General features: G+C 42.1%; 1 protein-coding gene and 1 non-coding gene across 3 annotated transcripts; both read left to right on the top strand.

Annotated features, from left to right (window-relative positions):
• Positions 1 to 57: 57 nt before the first annotated feature.
• Positions 58 to 20,781, top strand: Snx5 (sorting nexin 5). Of its 2 annotated transcripts, XM_059261547.1 has the most exons (14): positions 58 to 184; positions 419 to 501; positions 8,860 to 8,964; positions 9,486 to 9,596; positions 10,919 to 11,040; positions 11,840 to 11,963; positions 12,982 to 13,077; positions 14,671 to 14,776; positions 14,870 to 14,945; positions 16,071 to 16,110; positions 16,203 to 16,289; positions 17,368 to 17,527; positions 19,220 to 19,305; positions 20,100 to 20,781. In XM_059261547.1, the coding sequence occupies exons 2-14, from the start codon at positions 451 to 453 to the stop codon at positions 20,148 to 20,150; spliced, it is 1,215 nt and encodes a 404-aa protein (XP_059117530.1). In that variant the 5' UTR covers positions 58 to 184; positions 419 to 450; the 3' UTR covers positions 20,151 to 20,781. The 2 variants fall into 2 exon arrangements, with proteins under 2 accessions (XP_059117530.1, XP_059117529.1); XM_059261546.1 differs by lacking the exon at positions 58 to 184 and having other exon boundaries at positions 336 to 501.
• LOC131910167 (small nucleolar RNA SNORD17) lies at positions 4,285 to 4,523 on the top strand. The gene has a single exon (XR_009379026.1). It is a non-coding gene; the product is annotated as a small nucleolar RNA SNORD17 (small nucleolar RNA).
• Positions 20,782 to 21,953: the final 1,172 nt, after the last annotated feature.

Below are 21,953 nucleotides of genomic sequence, written 5' to 3'. Positions count from 1 at the left end.
CTCCGCTCTCGCGAGGTCTTGCGTACGTCACCGTCTGTCGCCATCTTGGACTCTGGCTGAGCCATAAATTCCCCCTGCGGTTGTAGGCGCTCTTTCTCGAGGCGCGCCTCGCTGGGAGAGGGCTCGGATCTCGCGTCCCCGTCCCGGCCTTGCGGTGCTGGTGTCCGCGTGGCGCGGAGCGAGGGTAGGCCCCGCGTTGCTTCTTTGCCCGGCTCCAAGATGGACGGCAGCGGGGACGGGGGAGGCCTCTCTGGGGGAGCACGTGGCGTGCCGCTGGCCTGCGCCCGGGGCTGCTGGGATGGTGGCGGAGTCCAGCGGCCTCCAGCCGCCGTCCGGCAGGGAGGCCGGCGGAGGCGGGGCCGCGGCCGCCCCTGAAAGGCGCCCCGGCGGCGGCCCAGCCTCTTCTTTCCTCGCACAGCCAGACAGCCCTCGCTCGAGGCCCGCGTCGCCATGGCCGCGGTTCCCGAGTTGCTGGAGCAGCAGGATGAGGACCGCAGCAAGGTGAGACCCTCCCTGGTTCGCTACCTGAAGTCGGAGGTCCCTCCGGCCTCCCGGGTTCGCACTTGCAAGACCCGGAGCTCCCCTCCACCCCGTTCCCAACGGCCCCTTTATAAATGCTTTCCGGTGGGGTCTCAGTGCGCCCTCATTCTCTGGCCAAGGAGAAGCAGACAGACAGGACCCTGATTCTTGAGCTCATGGTGTTGAGCCGACAGACGCTCTGCCAGTCATTCGAGTGCGGCTGTTGCCCGAAGACCTTAGGAGCGTGTTTAAAGGCTCCTAAAACTTAACTCCTTGGAAAGTGAATCGGAGGTTCGCTGGCGATTCCTACCCCCTTTTAAGAAAACGGGGCCTTTTCCTTTAAGCAAGTGGGAAAATTCCATCAAGAATCTGTGGCATCTTTCTTGCAAGTTAAAAAAGCTATTTGTGTCCTTGTGGGAGTTGTAATTTTTAGTAAATCCTGTGTGTTGATATAAGCCCCGGGCTGCAAATATCCTGAGGTCTGATGCCATAAACGGAGATTACTATATAGACAATTAACGATCCCACTTTTATTGGTTCTTTAAATTTGAATTTTTCATTGCACAAATAGGTTATGGGTCAAGATTTTGTGTGCAGAATCGTCAGTATAGTTTTCCCAACAAATGAGCTTAAAAGAAATCCTAGAAAAATATTAGGAGCTCTTACGTTTAAAGAAGAGTTGTATTAGATTTTTAAAAAGTGTCTTTGAATGGACAAACTTTCATCTAGTAAGTACCAGTCTGAAGCACCAGTTGGATTGTTCCAACAACGGTATTGTTGGAACAAGGGTACTGTATTGAGATAGAGCTTTTATTTCTTTTACATTAGAAGAATTAGCAACTTTTCTTTCTCCTAGCATTTATAATAGGTGCTGGGTGGGATTTTGATGGCTGTTTTTTCTCGTTTTCTGATACCTGTTTCCTTGTAGCTTGGAGCAGAATCAGCTACGTAAAATGACCTATATTAATTGCTAATAGATTTTAAAAGTGAGTTCACCATCACCCTGATCCAGCAAAACTGGAGATTAAGGGTTTAGTGAGTGCAAACACATACCTACAGTGGAGGAAATTACACAGATTTTGCTTCCTTCTCGTTTGAGTTAGAGAAATACTGAGATAAATTACTGCTTTTAGCACGTGGTTTCATTTTTGTCGCCTGATCTGTACTAGGCAGTAGCAGATCTGGTCTAGATGGCAGGAGTTATCTGAAGGAAATTTGGCAAGTGTCAAAATGGAACTGGAGTCCAAGTTGGGCAAATTTTGTCAACTAATATATTTTACAATTTTATTTAAGTACTCTAATTACTTAGCTTTTTTGTTTTTCGAGACAGGGTTTCTCTGTGTAGCTTTGGAGCCTGTCCTGGAACTCACTCTGTGGACCAGGGTGGCCTCGAACTCAGGTCCACCTGCCTCTGCCACCTGAGTGCTGGGATTAAAGATGTTCACCACCACCACCACCTGGCACACCTTTCTTGTCAGGCTTCCAGTTACAGAAAGTCATTAAGTATTTGACATCAGAGTAGATTCATTGTGTGTCTTGGTGGGGTCCGTCTAAATTAAGGTAAATCAAGTGCAACAGCATTGTTTGTGTTGGGGTGTTGTGATTGTCCCTGGGTATTCAATTTTGACTAGATGCCTGTAGTTCCATCTTGCTAACGCAGAAGACTCTCTTAAGGCCAGCCTGGACTAGATAGTGACTTATTGTCTCCGAAGAAAAAAACTCTGAAAGGGTGTGGGATCCCATGCCTTTAATTCCAGCATTTGGGAGACAGAGGCAGGAGGATCTCTGGGGACCATCCAGGTAGATAGTGGGGCTGTATGGAGACCCTGCTCAAAAAAAGAAAATTCTGAAATGAGAGTGAAAGTTGCGCTTATTTTAGCACTTTCTATTCTACTGCCATTTTTAACTAGGGATTCTCCTTGTTAGAGGGCTGGGAATGTAGCAGTGGTAGCTTGTTTGTCTAACATGAGCAATGCCCTGAAGCCAGTCCTTAGTGCCTATAACAACTTTGACTGGAACTTTCACTAATGTACTTAATGAATTGCTCAGATGTACGTAGTGACAAATTTATAAGTTTAACTGCTGCTGCTGTTTCTCTATAGATACTTCAGTTAACTGTGATTGTTAGTTATAGACAGTCTTGAACTTTGATCAGTACCGTAGCAAGTCTAAATTTATCAGTTTTGTGCAGTGAAGTTTCGCACTGTAGTCATATGACTCAGGAAGTGTGGCTTCTCAAAGCTGCCCACGCCTTAGTTCTGGATCAGCAACTTGCACATGGTGTCTTAGTGTCCCATTTGTGTATACTTCAGCCGGTTATGGTATTCAGGTTTTGGCTGCAGAAAGAAGCCTGCCAGCTTTTAGAGGATTTTTCTGGGTTTGACTTACTGTGATCTAGTGCTTATAAGTCAGGCTTTCTATCAAACCTAAGCACTAGTGAAATTGTGTTTTGTCTTTTCCATAGTAGATGGCTAGAGATGACAGTAGCCACCTGTATCTGTCAGCATTGTCAGATGTCCTTTGGCACTGAGCAAGCAAATTTACCCTTAGTTGAGAATCACTCATGAGGTTAAACTAGCTTTCTAAAATGATGTGATGAGAGGGGTGAAGTTTGCCCGTTTATTGCAAGGGCTTAAATGTATGGTTGATGGGTTGTGAAAGTTTAATGCTACATTAAACTTGGATTGTTGAGCATTTGAGACCTTTTCCAGATATTATGAGGAACTTTAACAAGTTCTTCAAGTTCTTTGCATTTAATTTAGCATGTCAACAGTACAACTGTGTTTACTGTGTTTGTGAGTGATGTATATGCTGGGTTTGTATTTGGGGAACCTGAGGTTCTTTTGCTACGGCTCTCACAAAACATTGTGGGCCAGAATTTCACTTCACCTAGAAATGGATTGCTGGATTGGTCTTGCTGTTGCTGAATGTGGCTGACCATACCTGCAACCCTAGCATACTACTCAGGAAGCTTAAGCTAGAGGATCCAGGATATTGGTCAGCATAGACTGCCTAGTAGAATAGTAGCAAGCACACACTTTAAAATCATGCTGTTTGGACCTTATGTTGAGTAGTTAAGTGAGAACAGTTTTGTAGGTAGAAACCTGAATGTCTTCAATTATCAAGAGTTCAAAAATGTAGTGTGGTTACAATCTTGTGATATCTCAATTTTGTTATTTTTTGAGAGAGGGTTTCTCTGCCCTGGCTGTCCTGGAACTTTGTAGACCAAGCTGGCCTCAAACTCAGTTTGTTTCTGTTTCCTGCCTCTTTCTGGAGTGCTGGGATAGCTTTTTTTTTTTGAGGAAACAGTTTCATTCTTTGTAATCAGAAGGGAACTACAGGGCAGACATCTTGTGGTAAGTTTACTTAAGTAATACCTAAATTGGGAAATTTTTCTGTATGATCTAGCTTTCCAAAAGTGACTTCATTGCCAACATGTACCCTCCCCCTTTTTATTTTTTACGTTTGTGGACACAAGTCAGAGGACACTTGTGGGAGTTAGTTCTCCCCCTGTGTGGGTCCTGGGCATCTAGCTTGGATAATCAGGCTTGGCCACAAGTGCCTTCTTGCTGGCCTTGGCACCTATTTTCCAGTAAGCCATTGAAGATTCTTCTAAAAGAGGAAAATGGAATCTTTTGTGATTTTTTTTTTTTTTTTTTTTTTTTTTTTTTTTTTGAAAATAGTCCAGATAGCTAAGATCTCTTGACAGGAATTATCTAAGGCAGCAATTTGGCATATTCTGACTAGTACTGGGCTTGCAGCCTTGTGAAATGATGATTCTGTTTATCCATTCGCTGAGTACGCTGCACTAACCTTCTTCCCAGCCTTAGTTCCTGTTCTGGGAACTTAGGGCTGAGTAGCCTCCAAATGCCCTGCTGTCTGCAGTGTTCTACTGTGGATTGCTTGTGTGTTGGTAGACTACACTGGTAAGAATGGCTAGTGTCAGCAGGGATGGGTCTCTCTGGGTTCCATCTCACTAAGATGAGTGGTGCAAATCTGATCACTTCCTGCAGCCCTTCTAGTCCATGTTTCTAAGTTATTACATTGATTGTGTGAGTACGCATCTCCACTTGTGGAGGTGAGAGGATAGTGGCCTGACTGGCTGAGACATTTAAAGAGAGAGTTGGTATAGTGCTTGTGGATACCTCAGTTGCTTTTTGTGCTCTAGTACCACAGTATTGATAGAATACATACAGATGAATTACATAAAGTTAGTTAGCTTCAGGGTAGGAGTAAACAGTAGGACTGATAATTTGATTCACTTAATATCAACATTGGAATTTAGGACTGTTCTTCCTACAGTATGTATATTTTTCTGCATTAGAAATGGGAAATAGAAAAATAATTTAAATATAAACAAGTAGTTTTTTGTAGTAAATTTCTTCATAATGATCAAATAAAAATGGAAATAATAGGGAATGACACTATATGGCTCCCCCACCCTCACCCCAGGATTACTTTGTGTAGCCCCAGATGTCCTGGAACTTGCTCAGACCAGGCTGGCCTCTAACACGTCCACATGCACTGCTTGGCTCTGTATGACTTAACACTATACAAAAACGGGGCTAGATTAACAAAGCATTTTGAGTGTGTGACACTGGTCTAAAGGAGAACTTGAAAGGGCTGTGACAACCTAAGCAGTTACTGTATGTGACTTTTACTTGAAACACTTTTAAAGCTGCTTTACCAATAAGCATTATTTAGCGGTGCTTTAATCTTTAATCCCAGCCGTGGCAGGCAGATCTTGAGTTCAAGGCCAGCCTGGTCTACATAGTGAGTACCAGGCCTTCAGCAATAATTAACAGTGCTTCTTTACCTCTGTGGAGAGGGTAAATATAGGGAAGTACAAAGTTTATGTGAGGGTGGATATTGTTTTAGATTTGATTTACAATTAGTTTAAGGGGTCTCAGCAAGAGGTAACTAACTATGATTTAAAAATCTGGATTGCCCAAGGTTGAATTTGGTTCTGAAGCATGCTTACCACATGGTTACCTTCTCTCTTCTGATGTAAATGAATTTTCCCCTCTATCCCCAAAGCATTTGGCCTAAATTAGACAATTGGCCAATACTGTGAATAACCAGTACCTTCATACTTCAAGATTCAGGGAAAGGGACTATCTCAGCCTTGAGTGGGGCTTGCTTTCAGAGTCTAGCAGTTAAGCTCCCAGTACACATGCCTGTGACACTAGCTCCAGGGGATCTGATACGGCCTCAGCAACAAGGGGACAGACACACACACTAAAATTAATTTTTCTTCAGAAGATTTATGGGGTCTGGGCTGACAGTACCCCCAAGAGTCAGTGGCAGTCTAAGAGACTCCCCGAAATATAGGCTATTGGTATTGCCCTTGGTTCTTCCAGGGGTGGAAAGTCCATACTATTGCTGAAGACTCCATACACTTCAGACAGAGGCCCTGTGAGCTGGAAAATTGACCTGATAGGAAAGACTTCTTTGAGGACTAGCTTTCCTGGGACCAGGAGGTGCTCTGCAAGCTTCAAGGAGGGAAGCAGTCAACATTCCTACCTAACTGGTGTCTGTGAACTACAAACAACTATGCCCAGCATGGCACTATAACCCTAAGAGTGCAGTGTATTGGTATGCGTTTCTGACCAACAGCTCTGTAGTTAAACTTAGGATCCCCTCCTCTAGGGATCCTAATACCTGATATTGGAGACCAAGCCAGCTACCCAAGGCTAATGAAGTCATGAATTTGGAGGAGAACCTACAGCTGACAGTTAACTAAACCAGCGTAATTCCTAACTACATTCTAAGTATTTCTCTTTGTAACTACAGGGATGTGTAGCTCTCCTCCCTCATTAAGGAACTGATCTTTGCAATAGACAGACCATTATAGAACAATCACAACCAATCAAAATGTAGTTATGGAGGCCAGTCCCAACTGCTGTATCTGTAAGGCTCAGGGATCATTGCAGAAGAGGAGGGGACAGGAAGATTCTAAGAGCCTAAGCAACAGGAAGTTTACTGTGGGATTGTGTCTCCTAGGAAAACACATATGTAACATAGATAGTGTGTATGTATTTGTAAGTAACTATTGAAAGAGGAGGCCATGGATTTGAATAAGGAGGAGTATATGGGAGTGTTTGAAGGAAGGAAGTGGAGGGGTGTGGTATAATTAACTGCATATAGTTTTAAAAGATTGGGATGAAGTAGGTGACAAGAAGGTTACCACTCTTCTACCCTTGGGCCTGGTTTATTTAGCAAATGCTGTCTGGTTTTGGACTACTGGGTGTTGGTTTTGCTAGCTAAGCATAAACAGGAATGCTAATTTTTTAATCTGTTTGGTGGTTCTGGAATGAGGATACAAGTGCTGACTTAGTTCTGAGCATTGCACAACTTTTTACTGCTGCATGTGGATGTAAGTGGTAGGAGCTAATATACCCCTTTGTGATGTCAGTGTAAGAAGATAAAACCAGTTACTCTGTGGTGGACTCCATTGTCACTTTGCCTATAGTACTTAAGAGAAACCCTATTTACTTGATCACCCCCCACACACACACACCGTAATGCCAAAGGTAGTCCAGTGAGTTTTTTTATAGGCTTCTGAGTTTGCTAGGCTCATGAGCAAAGGTTAAGGAATCGTCAACATTTACAGTGGTTCTCAGCCTTTGGGGGTTGCATATCAGATTTTTACATTATAATTCATAACAGAAGCAAAATTACAGTTATGAAGTAGCAACAATAATTTTATGTTTTGGGTCACGCAGCATGAGAAACTGAGTTGACAACCACTGAAAAGCATGTTAACTCTAGTAACCGGAGTTTCTGACTTTTTTTAAGAATAAGGAAATGAGCCTGGTGTGGTAGCTCATGCCTTTAATCCCAGCATTTGGGAAGCAGAGGCAAGCAGATCTCTGAGTTCAAGGCCAGGCCAACCAGGGCCCCACATGAAACCATGTCTCAAAAAAAAAGGGGGAGAGAGAATAAGGAAATTATTCACAAGTATGGACATTGTTGCTGAGTTCCAGAAAATGCACTCTATAGAGAAGTGTCCCAGAGATTGGCTGCCCTTGTGTACCTACTAGTCCTGCCATTCCTAAGGCCTGGCTTTTGGTTTTATTCCTATCCTAAGATCCCACCTGACCATGTTTATATGTTGATAATTTTTGGAGGCTGTGTCTACTTAATAGTAACTTACAGAAGGAAGGTTGCTTGTTTAGAAATGTCAGAACTAAGCAAAATTGGGGTTAAAAAGTCCCTTGGCCTTCAGGCTTTCAAATGTGTCTAACCTCTTGACATACTCTGGTTTTAGAATAAAACTCGTATTCTGTAAGTACGCTTATTCTATATTATGTCATATGTATGCATGTTGCTTAGCTACAGACTGTCTACAGGGATCTCAAATGGGCATGTAAGAAACTGAGCAGAGTATTTGAGAAAACAAAAGTCCTTATGCTAAGATGTCAGGACTGTTTGGGTATGATGGTATGGTAGCATTTGTATAAAGTTTTTTGTTGTTGTTGTTGTTGTTGTTGTTGTTGTTGTTTTTTCCAAGACAAGGTTTCTCTGTGTAGCCCTGGCTGTCCTGGAACTCACTCTGTAGAGCAGACTGGCCTTGAACTCAACAGAGATGTACCTGCCTCTGCCTCCTTAGTGCTGGGATTAAAGGCATGGACCACCACCGCTGGGTAGTTAAATGCATTTGTAAACACCTGGTTTTTGAAAATGCTTTCTAAAACTATATTTCATACAGTATATTTTGAACATATTCATACATACCAGATCCTTCTATAACCACCCTCCCATCTCTTCCCATACCCAACTTTTGAGATTTTTTTTCTCTTCCTGCATCAAGTCCAGTTTGTGTTGCCCAGCTGATCTTGGGAGTGGGGCCTGCCAGACTCGCTTCTGCTATGCAAAGAAGAAAAACAGCTGGATCTAGTGAATGTATTTCTTGAAAGAGTTTGCTTTGTTTTATTAGGTTTTGTGTTATGTTTATTATTTTGTGTTATGGTGGTACTGGAGGGAGGTTCAGTTCCCAGATTTAAGTAGAGGTCCAGTTACCTTTCTACTACTCAGGATCCTCACACCTGAGAGTGCCATCTCCGACTATGCCAGTCTGAGCTAGTGTGGACCATTTTACTGGGTAATGGAGGGTGGGGACAGAGTCTCACCATGTAGACCAGGCTGGCTTTGGACTCACAGAGATCTGTGAGTGCTGGGATTAAAGGCATGCACCACTATGTCCTACTAGTGTAGACCTTTTAGATCTTTGGATGGTCTGGCCTGTGGGCAGCCTACCATAGGTCACATCATTAAAAAGAATGCTTGCTGGCTCCCTCTACCGGTAGGAAATAGTCTAATAATTAAAATGTATTTCAGCTGAGATCTGTGTCTGTGGACCTGAATGTTGACCCTTCGCTTCAAATCGACATACCTGATGCACTCAGTGAGAGAGATAAGGTCAAATTTACAGTGCACACCAAGGTAAGTGACAGAATAACCTTAGCGGTAACTACTAGTACTGGGTTGCATTTTCAGAAGAGTGGAAAGAGATTTCTTGAGTTGAAATGATTGTTTTTAGGGGCAGTGTGGCAAACTGCTGAGAACCTGAGCTTCTGTCTTGCCTGTTGAGGGCTCCTGTGTTGTGCTGTTAGTTCCTTTCTGCTGGGGTGGAGCCCTTAACAAGCAAATGTGTAGCCACAGCCGCTTCCACAGCTTTGACTCTCCCTTTTGGTTTTCATTTGCATATGAGGTAAATCACTGGAAAAGGAAGCCAAGGACAATTTCCAGAGCCATAGTAAACTGTGGTGAAGACATTTAGCATTAATTAATATGCTTACTGTTTTGTTTTTATGGCTGGGGGAAGGTTCATTGTGGAAATTGTTAACTTCCTCGAACTTTTACTAATCTTGATTGTGATACTCCCATAGTGCAGCCTAGGAAATCTAAAGCCATTTTCTTTTTTAATCAGATGGTGGATTACCACTTACTCCCTCTCTTTACAGACCACACTGCCCACGTTTCAGAGCCCAGAGTTTTCTGTTACAAGGCAACATGAAGACTTCGTGTGGCTGCATGACACTCTTACTGAAACCACAGATTATGCCGGACTTATTGTGAGTTCTGTGTTTTGCAGTGGTTTGTAAAAAGTCTCGTTTCTTCTGCCTATTTTTAATTTTTTTTTTTTTTTTTTTTTTTGTCTATTAACTGTTGTTGGCGGCATTTAAAATATGACTAGTACAGGAGTGGTGAGGTAAGAGCACAGATAGGTCTGTGCTTATATATTGGAAAGCAAAGTCTTACCTAACTTTATTTTTGGTTTTTCTCTTTCTTAACGATTTATTTTTTAATTATGTGTAAATGTGTCTGTGTGAGTATGAGTGTGGATGCCCATGGGTCAGAAAGTGTCTTTTCCCCTAGAGCTGGGAGTTCACAGTGGTTGTAAGTACATGAGTGCTGTGAATTGAACATAACCACTGAGCCTTCTCTCCAGCCCTCTGTCTACTCTTCACAGCCACACCAAGTACCAGTAGAAATTATTTCCAAGAAACCTGAGTATTAGCATACAGTAAAATTCCTTAGTGGTACTTACAGTGATGGAGACAGTTGGCAGAGCTTATGGGTAGTTTTTAAATGAATTGAAATAGGCGTCCTGTCCAACTGAGCAGAATGAAGAATCTGCCCAGTAGTGATTTCTCTCTAATTCTTTGACACTGGATCTCATAGCCTAAGAGGACCTGGAACTCTTGAGTCCTGTCTCTGCTCTGAGGTGCTTTATACCATAGCTGGCTGAAACTTTTTACATTGAATTAGGTTGATATTTGATATTTGCTCAGAATGTTCTGTTAATTAAAACATAATAAACTTGGTTTTATGATATGGAGTATTAAATACACTAGGTAGGAACTCTACCCTTGAGTTAGCTCTCCAGCACCAAAATGAGAATCTTTGGGAATAGAGGGAATTCCTTTTGGTGTGTGGAAGCCTCATTCTGAATGATTAGTCATCGTTAGCATTAATTGTGCCTGTTGTAAGCTGACAGTGGAGCAGTGTATGTGTGCTGTGGTGTTTTGCCAGCTGTCTAAAACTGAAAAGATAGTAATCAATGCTCTACTGTAAGGAGGAGTTTTGTTTCTGTTTTTTTAGACAGTTTTTCTATATATCCTGGCTATCCTAGAACTATCTCTGTTGACCAGGTTGGTCTCGAACTCACAAAGATCCACCTGCCTCTGTCCTGTGAATGCTGGGATTAAAGGTCTGCCATCATGCCCAGCTAGGATAATTCTTTTTTAAAGGATTAGAAAGAATAAAGTTTGCATGAAATGGGAGCTGATTTTTAGCCAGCTTGATTGGGGTGGCCATCTGTATTGGCAGAGCTGATGAGATGACAGTACCCCATGTATGACCACTGGGGTAAGATTACCTGCCTCTGCTACAGATCCCTCCTGCTCCTACAAAGCCAGATTTTGATGGCCCTCGAGAGAAGATGCAGAAACTGGGAGAAGGGGAAGGATCTATGACAAAAGAAGAATTTGCCAAGATGAAGCAAGAACTGGAAGCGTAAGTGAATTTTCTTGCTCTCTCTTGTAAGAAGTGCAAGTGCACGGGAACCGAATGGGAAGGACTGATGTTAAAAATAGATCTATGTGTTGCCTAGTGCCATTTTTCTAAACTACATTTTGTAGATTTTGACAGGTTATATGATGTACTTCTGGAACTTTGCTAAATTGTAGCAAATGCTGCTGCAGAATCTTCTGAATGACCACATAGATGCCTTGAAAGAGGAGGCCAGGTTCACAGATTATAACACCTTAAAGTTTGCACACAAACCAGCTAGTTATGAGCCAGCAAATGTGCCTGAAACATTAGAAGTATTGTGTGCTTTTTTTCCTTAAATCTCTGCGTGCGTGCCTTGGATTTCTTTATCTTGACTCAGAAGCACTCATTCCCTTCCACCATCATCCTATTTCAACAACTCTTTATTATCAGGCCTGTACCAACAGTGGTACTCATGTCCCTGCAGAATGAAATGAAAGAGGTTTCAATCTTTTAAAGACAGGAATATCTTGTTCTTACTGATTACAGCAGTAATTGCATGTAAGCTTGGAGTCTCAGACTGGATGTAACAAATTCAGCTACCACTGTAGAACTTTTTACCTTCTTTAGTTCAGTCTACGAATTCCAAAATGGCAGCTGCCTTATTTAATTAGCTACTGCATTGAATCATAGTGTTTAGGTCAAGTCTAGTTGCATTACTTTCCTTAGTGATCATGAGCAAAAGAGTGGAGGTAAGGAATGAGCTGTATTGGGCAGGAATTGAGCAATGCCAACTGAATTCTTTGTGCACATGTTTTTTCAGTGAGTATCTCGCTGTCTTTAAGAAGACTGTGTCTTCCCATGAAGTCTTTCTTCAGCGGCTTTCTTCTCACCCTGTTCTCAGTAAAGACCGAAACTTTCATGTTTTCCTGGAATATGATCAGGATGTAAGGCAATTTTTCCATTTCCATAGTTGAAATACTTCTAAAATAGGAGCTTCTTGAGTTTCAATTTATCAATACAGAAAAAGGGTGGAGAAACAATGTTTTCTCTTCCTGCTTATCCATTATAGAGGTCACTTTTAAAAAACCACTGATGGGGGTTGGAGATTTAGCTCAGTGGTAAAGCGCTTGCTAGCAAGCGCAAGGCCCTGGGTTTGGTCCTCAGCTCTGGGGGGTGGGGGTGGGGAGGTAAAAAAACACTGAAAGAGAATGACTTCTCCCTTAGACTAATTTTCCTCTTTTTAATATTGAAAGAATTGAAATTGATTATACCTTTATTATTTTTTATTTATTTTTTTAAAGATTTATTTATTTATTATGTATACAGAAGAGGGTGCCAGATCTCATTACAGATGGTTGTGAGCCACCATGTGGGTGCTGGGAATTGAACTCAGGACCTCTGGAAGAGCAGTCAGTGCTCTTAACCTCTGAGCCATCTCTCCAGCCCCTATTTTGTTATTTTTTAAAGTGTGTTTCTTTACTTATATTAAGCAAGCCTAGGTTATACAGCCTTTAATCCCAGCAGATTTCTGTGAGTTGGAGACCAGTGAGTGTGTGTGTATATATATATATATATATATATATATATATATATATATATATATATATATATATATATATAGTGAGTTCTAGGAGAGCTGGGACTGCATAGTGAGACACTATCTCAAAGGGAAAAAAATAATCTTTAAAATCTTGAAGCCTGATATCAATAGTATCAAATAGTAGTTCTACCAAGAATTGAAAAGCCTCTAGGACTCGGTGCCTCCATGGTTCAGAAATGTTAGATTAGACTTTTAGAATATGATAATCTGAATTTATGTTTTAGATTTTGTTGTTTGAGAAAGGATTAAAGTACCTTGGGTGTGCCTGTGCTAGTAAAACGTGTTACTTGTGTGATTACTAAGATACTAACAGAAACAGATGCCATATCCTAAACTGTCCTTTTGGAATTTCCTTCCTTTAGCTAAGTGTTAGACGGAAAAATACCAAAGAGATGTTTGGTGGCTTTTTTAAAAGTGTGGTGAAGAGTGCTGATGAAGTCCTTTTTTCTGGAGTGAAGGTAAGAAGCTTAGGCTGTTTCAGAAAATTCTTGGTTTCATGGGAGTAGATGAATTTTCTTTGGAGAAGGGCAGTGTTTATAAATCAGATGTTAATCTTTTCTTAGGAAATGGTTTCTTTACTTTTTCAGATTTTTCAAGATGGGTTTCTCAGTGTTGCCCTGGCTGTCCTGGACCAGCCTGGCCTCCTGGGTGCTGGGTTAAAGATGGGCCACCATGTCTGGCAACTTAACTTTCATTTATTTCCTCAGAATACACTTTCTCCAACATTAACTTTTCCATCCTTGAGTCTTCTGGGGAAGGATGTCAGTTTCTCAGTTGTAAAAAGAAAGTAAGCTGTGAACATGGTATGACAGGGTTATGAACCTAGTATAGAGGTAGACCAGCAGCCTATGTAACATGGCATGACCCTGTCTGAAAACAAGGATGGTTGCTCTGTGGTGCTGCAGCACTTCCTAGTGTGCGTGGAAGCCAGTATTCAAGCACTGCAGAGTGCGTTGGTGCCAGCCATGGGTGATAGTGAAAACATGTAGCTTAGCTGGACACAAGGAACTAGTGTTTTCTCTCTCTCTCTCCCTTGAGACAGGGACTCAACTTTGCAGCCTTGAATGGCCTGGCTCCACCTGCCCTTTCCTCACAGCTGCTGAGAGAAAAGGTGTTTGCCACCAGACCTTGTGGAGACTAGATTTTAAATCTTACAGATACTAGATTTTATGTACTTAATACAAGAGGAAGATGTGTTTACTAACATTACTATATGTTGAAGTGACTGTTTTTAGATTGTGTCAAGATTACAGTTAACATTGTCTGCTTGGCTTTTTGTTTGTGGAACCAGCAGGGCTGCTTTAGAAGATAATGACAAATTCCCATTCTTGTTCATGGGTGCCTTATTTCTTCACACTTAGTGCCTTCCTGTTCTTTGTAAATAATGATTTTGACAGTTACTATCTGGTATCTGGCTTTGCTTCTCCAGGGCTTGAGAAGGGAGCATAGGACACAGGTACTAAGAGAAGGGGAAGATTGGAAATGGAGTTTCTTAGACAGCATGGTGTGGGTTTTATGCATATACATTGCGGGTCAGTTGCTATTCCTGGCAAGGGCTGTCAGGCACCCCCAAATTGTTAGTCTGAAATCAGCCAAATCAAAAACAAAAACATGGATACAAACCTACACAAATACAAATGATATTCAAGGCTAGGTGGCAGTGTCCCACCCAAGAGCTGCAGCACAGGAATTGGGTTGTGGAGGATATCTGTATTTATTGGCCATTCACAAAGTTGCTCTTCAAAATGATTCTCTGCTAATGCAACCTGTTAGTACTTGATTATTTTTGCCAGTCTTGGGAATTGTAAATATATAAGTCTCATGATAATCTATGATTGTTAATAACCACTTTGTTTGGTTTGGAGGCAGGTTTTCACTACAGTCCAAGCTAGACTCATTTCAGCGGTGGTTGTACCTCAGCCACCAATGTGCTGGATTGCCCATATTTTCTCTAATACAAAACCTATTCCTCTTCTTTTTTTTTATGATGTGTTTTATCCAACATATTCCTCTTAACAGTTTTGCTTAAGTTCCTTTTTCCTCCTCTTTAGGAGGTGGATGACTTCTTTGAACAAGAGAAGAACTTCCTTATTAACTATTACAACAGGATCAAGGATTCCTGTGCCAAAGCGGACAAGATGACCAGATGTCACAAAAGTAAATACCTTTCCTTTACCTCTCTGCTTGGCCACTTACAGCTCTGCTGTCTATGGTCTTCTCAGATAACAAGGTCTGTGCTTCTTTTCCCAGATGTTGCTGATGACTACATCCACACTGCAGCCTGCTTGCATAGCCTCGCCTTAGAAGAACCCACAGTCATCAAAAAGTAAGCAAAGTGATTCCCTAGCTTATGCAAGGGCCTTACTTAGTTCAATCCATAGACCTCATTAAATGTTACAGTGAGGTACAATGGAAAGGAGACCAGGGCAGGTCTAGCATTCACAAAGCCCTGGTTGGTGCCACATACCTGTACTTCCACTACTCAGGAGTCAGGAGGATCAGTGACCCTCAGTTATAGTGATCTTGAGGCAAGTCTGAGCTATGTGAGACCCTGTCTTTGACAAAACAAAACAGAACTACAACAACAACAAAAAAACCCTCAGGTATTAATGCTGGCTTCAGTCTGCCCTGAAACACAGTCTAATCAAATGTTGTTTCCAGCATCAGATTTTTTTTTTTTATGCCAAATGCTGTTTATTGAAGGAGGGAGGAGGTCTTGAATACAGGCTTACAGCACAATGGGAGAACCCCGGAGGGCAGAAGTTCCCTTTTACTAAAAAATGAGCTTCTGACTTAGGTTGCGTGGGACGTCAGCAGGTCACCTTACCCGTCATGGAGACGCCTGCCCAGGCCACACAGGCGCTCTGTCTTAGGTTGGTGAGCGCCCCCCAGGCATTACCCGTTTCTGAATACTTACTATCATACAGGCTCAATCATGTGTGAGCTGCAGAGTTAACTGCTGCCAAAGATCTCAAAGTGGCACTGGGCTTGCAATCTGTTCGATACAGAAAAGACCAACAGAAGTCCTAACCCACCCATAGCCAGTAGGCTAAAGGCTACTGAGCCATTCCCTTTCTTAATGAGCCTTACTGCAAATTGGAGTCCTTGTAAGATGTTATAATTTTCAAAGCCAATCAAAATGTATATAACTGTTGAATTAAATTTATCATGCCCAATAGAATTAAAGAATAACTAACTGTGGTAGCTACTTTTGCTGCCAGGGTCTCCACTGCCAGCATCCAATTCTTAAATGCCTTTCCCTTGTTCATTGGAACTCACATTGTAGACCAGGCTGGCCCTCAAACTCCCAAGTTCTGCCTGCGTCTCTCCCAAATGCCCATACTAAGAATGTGCACCACCACCATTCTGCTAACCTTGTGTATGATTCTTGACTGGTAGTTTTAAGTATTGATAACTTTCTGTATGTCTGTGACCTTCTATATACTTTCAGGTACCTATTGAAGGTTGCAGAGCTATTTGAAAAACTGAGGGTAAGAAGTTTTGTGTTGGCCTTGGTAATATTTAGTTAAGGTCCCTAGATTTTATTTCTGCCTGACTGGTGACCTTTACTTGTTTAAATCAGAAAGTGGAAGGTCGAGTCTCATCAGATGAAGATTTAAAACTGACAGAGCTCCTCCGATACTACATGCTCAACATAGAGGCTGCAAAGGTAAGGTGGCCCATTAACAGCCCTTCATTTATCTTGCCCAACCAGAAATTTATTGCTTAAGATGTCTATTTTGTGTTTGTGCATGCATGTATGTGAAGTCCTGAGAATTTTTCCTGTGGTGTGATACATTTTACCCTCTTTTAAACAGGGCCTCTTACTGGCCTAGAACTCAAACAATAGGTTTCATGGTATTAGACCCATGCTTTTATTTCAAGTTAAGTGGGTTCCTGGTGCTGATTTTCAGTAATGGGATTTGAGGGGCAAGGATGGTCATGGCTCAGTGGCATTCTCTTTGACTCACTCAGCAGTAAATAGATGTTTTTGATATGCTGTGCTCCATTTTCTGATATAACCTCAGTTATTGATTTAACAAGAAGGAAGTTGTCATCAAAGATTTTCAAAAAGTGTTGGGAATTGGGCACCCTCATTTTAGAGGTGGAGTTTGTTTGTCTCCACTCCCCCTTCCCTTCTGGTGCTGCTAAGGATCAAACTTAGAATATGCTAGATAAGCACTATACCAATAAGCTACATCCTCAATCCCTTGTGAAGGTTTAAGATTATGCTGGGTTGCCGGGCGGTGGTGGCGCACGCCTTTAATCTCAGCACTCGGAAGGCAGAGACAGGCGGATTTCTGTGAGTTCGAGGCCAGCCTGGGCTACCAAGTGAGTCCCAGGAAAGGCGCAAAGCTACACAGAGAAACCCTGTCTCGAAAACCCCCCCAAAAAAAAAAAAAAAAAAAAAAAAGATTATGCTGGGTAAAGAGCTAGAGTGATAGTCTAGCAGTTTGATATCCTGCACTCATGTCAGGGGATTTAGAACCAACTCCCTGTACCTCTAACTCTAGGGATCTGGTGCCTTCAGACTCATGTGTGCAGACACTTACACGTAGCTACAAAAATAAAGCCTTAGTGTTGGATATAGAAATGGGCTACAGCCTTACCTTTTGCCATTTTAAAGTGTTGGTGCTTTTAGTCTAATTTTTAGACTTTGTGTGCATGTCTAGACACTCATTTTCAACACATGATGTTTTTCTTTTGTTCTCTGGAAATTACATCATGGCTATTAATTTGCTTCCCAGGATCTCCTATACAGACGCACAAAAGCCCTAATTGACTATGAGAATTCAAACAAAGCTTTGGACAAGGCCCGGTTAAAAAGCAAAGATGTCAAGTTGGCTGAGACTCACCAGCAGGAATGCTGCCAGAAGTTTGAACAGCTTTCTGAATCTGCAAAAGAAGGTTGAGCATTTTTTCTGTACTTAATTTTTATTTGGAAACAGATATTACAAATTATGCAGAAGTAACCCCCCATCCCCACAGGGCTGGTGTACAGTTCTGGTAGACAGCCTCCCTTGCATTTTTGAGGCTGTGGGCTTGTCCCCAGTAACACAAGAAAGATGAGTTTTAATACTAAAGAAAACTCAGCTGTTCCTGTTAGGTTGTGGAGGTGCAAGAGAGTTGGCTCAGTAGCTAAGAGCACTTGCTGCTCTTGTAGAGTATCAGGGTTCAATTCTCAGCACCCACATGGTGGCTGACAGCCATCTGCAACTCCACCGGGAACTGATTACCCGCTTCAGATCTCAATGCACACCAGGCATGAATGTGATGGACACACCTACATGCAGACAAAACTCAGAAAATAATTAAGTAAATAATTATAAAAGGACATTGTAGATGGAGTAGTTTTTCTATCCTGCTGGCCAGCTCCCCAAATAATCACACAGAGACTTAATATTAACTATAAATGTTCGGCTGATAGCTTAGACTTGTTACTAACTAGCTTTTAACATCTAATTAAGCCATATTTCTTATCTACGATCTGCCATGTTGCAGTACCGATTTTAGCACAGCATGTTCATCTTGCTTCCTGGTGACTCTTCGTGACTGTACCCTTCTTCCCTGCACTCTTTGTCCACAAGTCTCACCTAACCTTTTGCTGCCTAGCTATAGGCCAATCAGTTTTTTTTTTTTTTTTTTTGGTTTTTTCGGGACAGGGTTTCTCTGTGTAGCTTTGCGCCTTTCCTGGAACTCACTTGGTAGCCCAGGCTGGCCTCGAACTCACAGAGATCCACCTGGCTCTGCCTCCTGAGTGCTGGGATTAAAGGCGTGCGCCACCACCGCCCGGCTAGTTTTTTTTTTTTTTTTTTTTATTAACCAGTGATAGTAATACATATTTACAGTGTACAAAAGATTGTTCCACAGCAGGACATTGAGATTATTGGGGAATGGGGAGTGTATTAGTTATTCTAGGGATGTGTTAGAATTACCACCATGGAATAAGAAGGAACAACATGGTAGGGGTTGAGGAGAGTTCATACCTCAACACTAGAGACAATAATAGTGGGTTATATGATAGGAGAAATCGGTCAGTGAGGCAGAGGGTGGGGTCTATCCCCTTTGTTAGCACACTCCCAGATGAAATTGGTCTGAAGATGTGTGTTAGCCTGGAGCTCACCAGCAGTGTCTGAGAAAGGGGCTTGAATACAAGGTATGGTCTTTTTCTGGGAGGCTCTCATGTATGTATCTTACCTTGATGGGCATGAAACAAAGCCAGTGTTAAGTACTAGAATATTATCTACCTCCTCACATGCATACTTGTAGCTATGATAGGACAGTGATTTGATTCATCCTTATCCCTCAAGTTTTCATAAGGTAGGTAAGCATGGTGATCCATATCTAGAATCCTACCATGGATGTACAGGAGGTGGAGAAAAGGATTATCCCAAATTTGGGCAATCCTGGGCTACCAGTTCTTTAACCAAGGCATGCTTAGTGATCACGTGCTGACCCACATGCAGGCAATGTGCTATGTGAATGGCTGTGTAAGGAAGTGCTGGAGGTCATTTGTGAAAGGGGCTATTTGGGAGCTATAATTAATGAGTGGGGAAATTGAACTTACAGTTTGGTAATTTTAACTCTTTATTCCCACAGAACTAATAAACTTCAAACGGAAGAGAGTGGCAGCATTTAGAAAGAACCTAATTGAAATGTCTGAACTGGAAATAAAGCATGCCAGAGTGAGTTCCTTTGTTAACCCAACATTTTAGGGACTTGCTCATTTGCCAGCTGATGGTCCCACTGCTGTGGAGATGGGTTGAATTGAGGTTTAGAGTATTCTTTCTTGCCTCCCTCTCACAGTCCTGACAGGCCACTTTGTCAGTTCTCGCCATGATTTTTATTAGTAAGCTCTTTCTGAACCATGTGTGGTAGCACAGATCTTAAAGTCTATTGAGTAGTTAAGAGGCTGATAACAGCAAGAGAATTTCAAGTTTGAGGACAACTTGGACTATGTAGTGAAATACTGCCATGCAATCACATACCAAATGGAGGCATTTTGGTATCTTGAGTTTCTTTTTCTGTTTGAGACTTGTGAACTATAGCTATGGTTTGGAACTTGCTTTGTTTGTAGCCTTGGCAGCTGGTGTGGAGCTCACAGAGATTCACCTACTAAAAAGTCATTGGCCTGTTGTGTACTTGGTAGCTAGCAGAGAAACAAAGAATGGCATGTTTTTAATCCTGGGGTCTTACTTGAATTATGGGGTTAAAGAATTTTAACACCTGTATTTAAATTACAATCGGGTTTGGGTTGGGCTCAGTGGCAGATCAGTGCCCTAGCAATAATGAAGGGCATAGATTTGGTCTCCACTAACAACAGCAATCCTTACTGGACTTTTCAGGGTACTGTGGTTAGTCTGGGGCAACCTGTCCTGGAGGAAAGGGTCGCCTGGTTTGGCTACTTCAGATTCAGAATTCAGGAGGAAAACCGTCTGGGCTTATTTCATTCACTTACACACACTTTTTTTCCCCCTAGAACAATGTCTCCCTCTTGCAGAGCTGCATTGACTTATTCAAGAACAACTGACGTGTCTCTACTCTGAAGAACGCCAATGTGAAAGCCAGCATCACTTGCACTTAAACCATTACTGCAGAAGAATAGCTTTGACTAGTCTAAAAATCATGTGAATAAATATTTTGATTTCTAAAAATCTTAACATTTAACCATGTTGGTTTAAAAATTTCATTGCATGTTACTTGGACATAACTAATCCTTTTCTTATGCATTTAATACCTCAAAGTAGGTAGAATCTCACAGATTCTCCTATAGATTGTCAGGAATTACTAATAAATGGTATGGAGATGTGTGCCTTCTGAGAAGCAATAGCCTGGCTCATGTCTGTCTCAACATTTCCTGTGCCCTACAGACATGTCAGGTGCCAATTACAAGAAATGGTAACTGCTTGTGGGCAGGTTGCAGGCACTGTTTGTTCTTTAACTAAGGTAGATTTTGCTTCTCTTGTCAAGGTCACTTCAGATGCTTGTACAGTAACAAGCAAGATCTCATTTGTCTTTATACACCCTTTACAGCTCCATTTTTGTGACTGGGATATAAATGCTTGAGGGAAAAGGAGAATCTAGGGTTCTGACACTCCCTGATGGTGGGGCATGTGTGTTTGGACTTTGGATGTTTTTATATAAAGTATATAATAAAATAATCATGTTGCCATATGGAGTGTTTTTGCAAAACACAAGACTAGAGTGCGTCTCGAGCATGCTGTTGGCATTTCCACAGGTGGAAAGGCTTTATTGTCTGCTCAATCCTGTAATCTTTACCTGTCTTCTCTGTGGACTGAGCCCAGGGCTTCAAGCAAGCTGTGTGCTGCCTTACCATGAGCAATGTTTCAGCCTCCAGGTTTTTGTTTTTTAGTTTTGAATGCAGGATTCTACTGCCTCAGCTTCAGTTTCCAGAGTTCTGCCATTATGGTGTACCAGCAAGCCTGGCCTAGTCTCAGTTTTGAGTACTGTGCAGCTTGGCTGTTTGTTGTAACTGATAACTTCAGAGCCTTACTAAGCAATTCTCTATTGTGGGTGGTAGTGGGTACTAGACCACAGCTACATGAGTAGTAGCTATGTGATCACATATTTTCCTCAGACATGATGACTAAGATGCATGTATGATAGTCCAAGTTCTGCTTCCTGCCTGGTATGCAGCCACTGCCAAGCTACCTGGATGTTAGATAAACTAGAGTTGCTATAAGTCAGTTGAAGCCTTGTGTACTTATTCAGTGCCCTTTTGGTTGATCCTGGCAGGAATAGATTGAATGGAAACCTTAAGTAGACCTGAGACATGTATACCACTAAGGCTGCCATTGGTTGGGTTCTCAAGGTGCTTGGGAACTAAGTGAAGTAGCAGAAAAGACTTAGCAGCATCCTGAAGCAAGCCAAGAGTACAGGTGGGCTTTGGGCATACCTTGAGAACTGTTCCCTAATGGACATAGATGTGAGGGGTCTTTTTTTTTTTTTTTTTTTTTTTTTTAATTAGAGTAAGGTGGTAGTCTTAATCCTTTCCACCCCCCGAGTGCTGGAATTATAGACTAACTAAAACTCCTCCCAAAGTGGTGACGGGAAGTGATTTTGGAGGTTGGCCACTTGGGAGTCCAATCTAGAATGTTGTGGAAATTCCCAGAATGCTCAAGTTGTACAAACTGCAAACGAGAAGATTGTCTAATTACAGGGCTCAAATGCCATGATCAAGAAGTTGAGGGAGTGAAGCAGGGCAGTGGTGGCGCACACCTTTGATCTCAGCACTGGGGAGGCAGAGACAAGCAGATCTCTGAGTTCAAGGCCAGCCTGGTCTAGAGTGAGTTCCAGGAAAAGTACCAAAGCT

The sequence above is a fragment of the Peromyscus eremicus genome, chromosome 4, assembly GCF_949786415.1.
Source record: "Peromyscus eremicus chromosome 4, PerEre_H2_v1, whole genome shotgun sequence".
Taxonomy (NCBI): domain Eukaryota; kingdom Metazoa; phylum Chordata; class Mammalia; order Rodentia; family Cricetidae; genus Peromyscus; species Peromyscus eremicus.
Note: the sequence above shows the minus strand (reverse complement) of the source record. Positions and strands in the feature narration are given on the sequence as shown.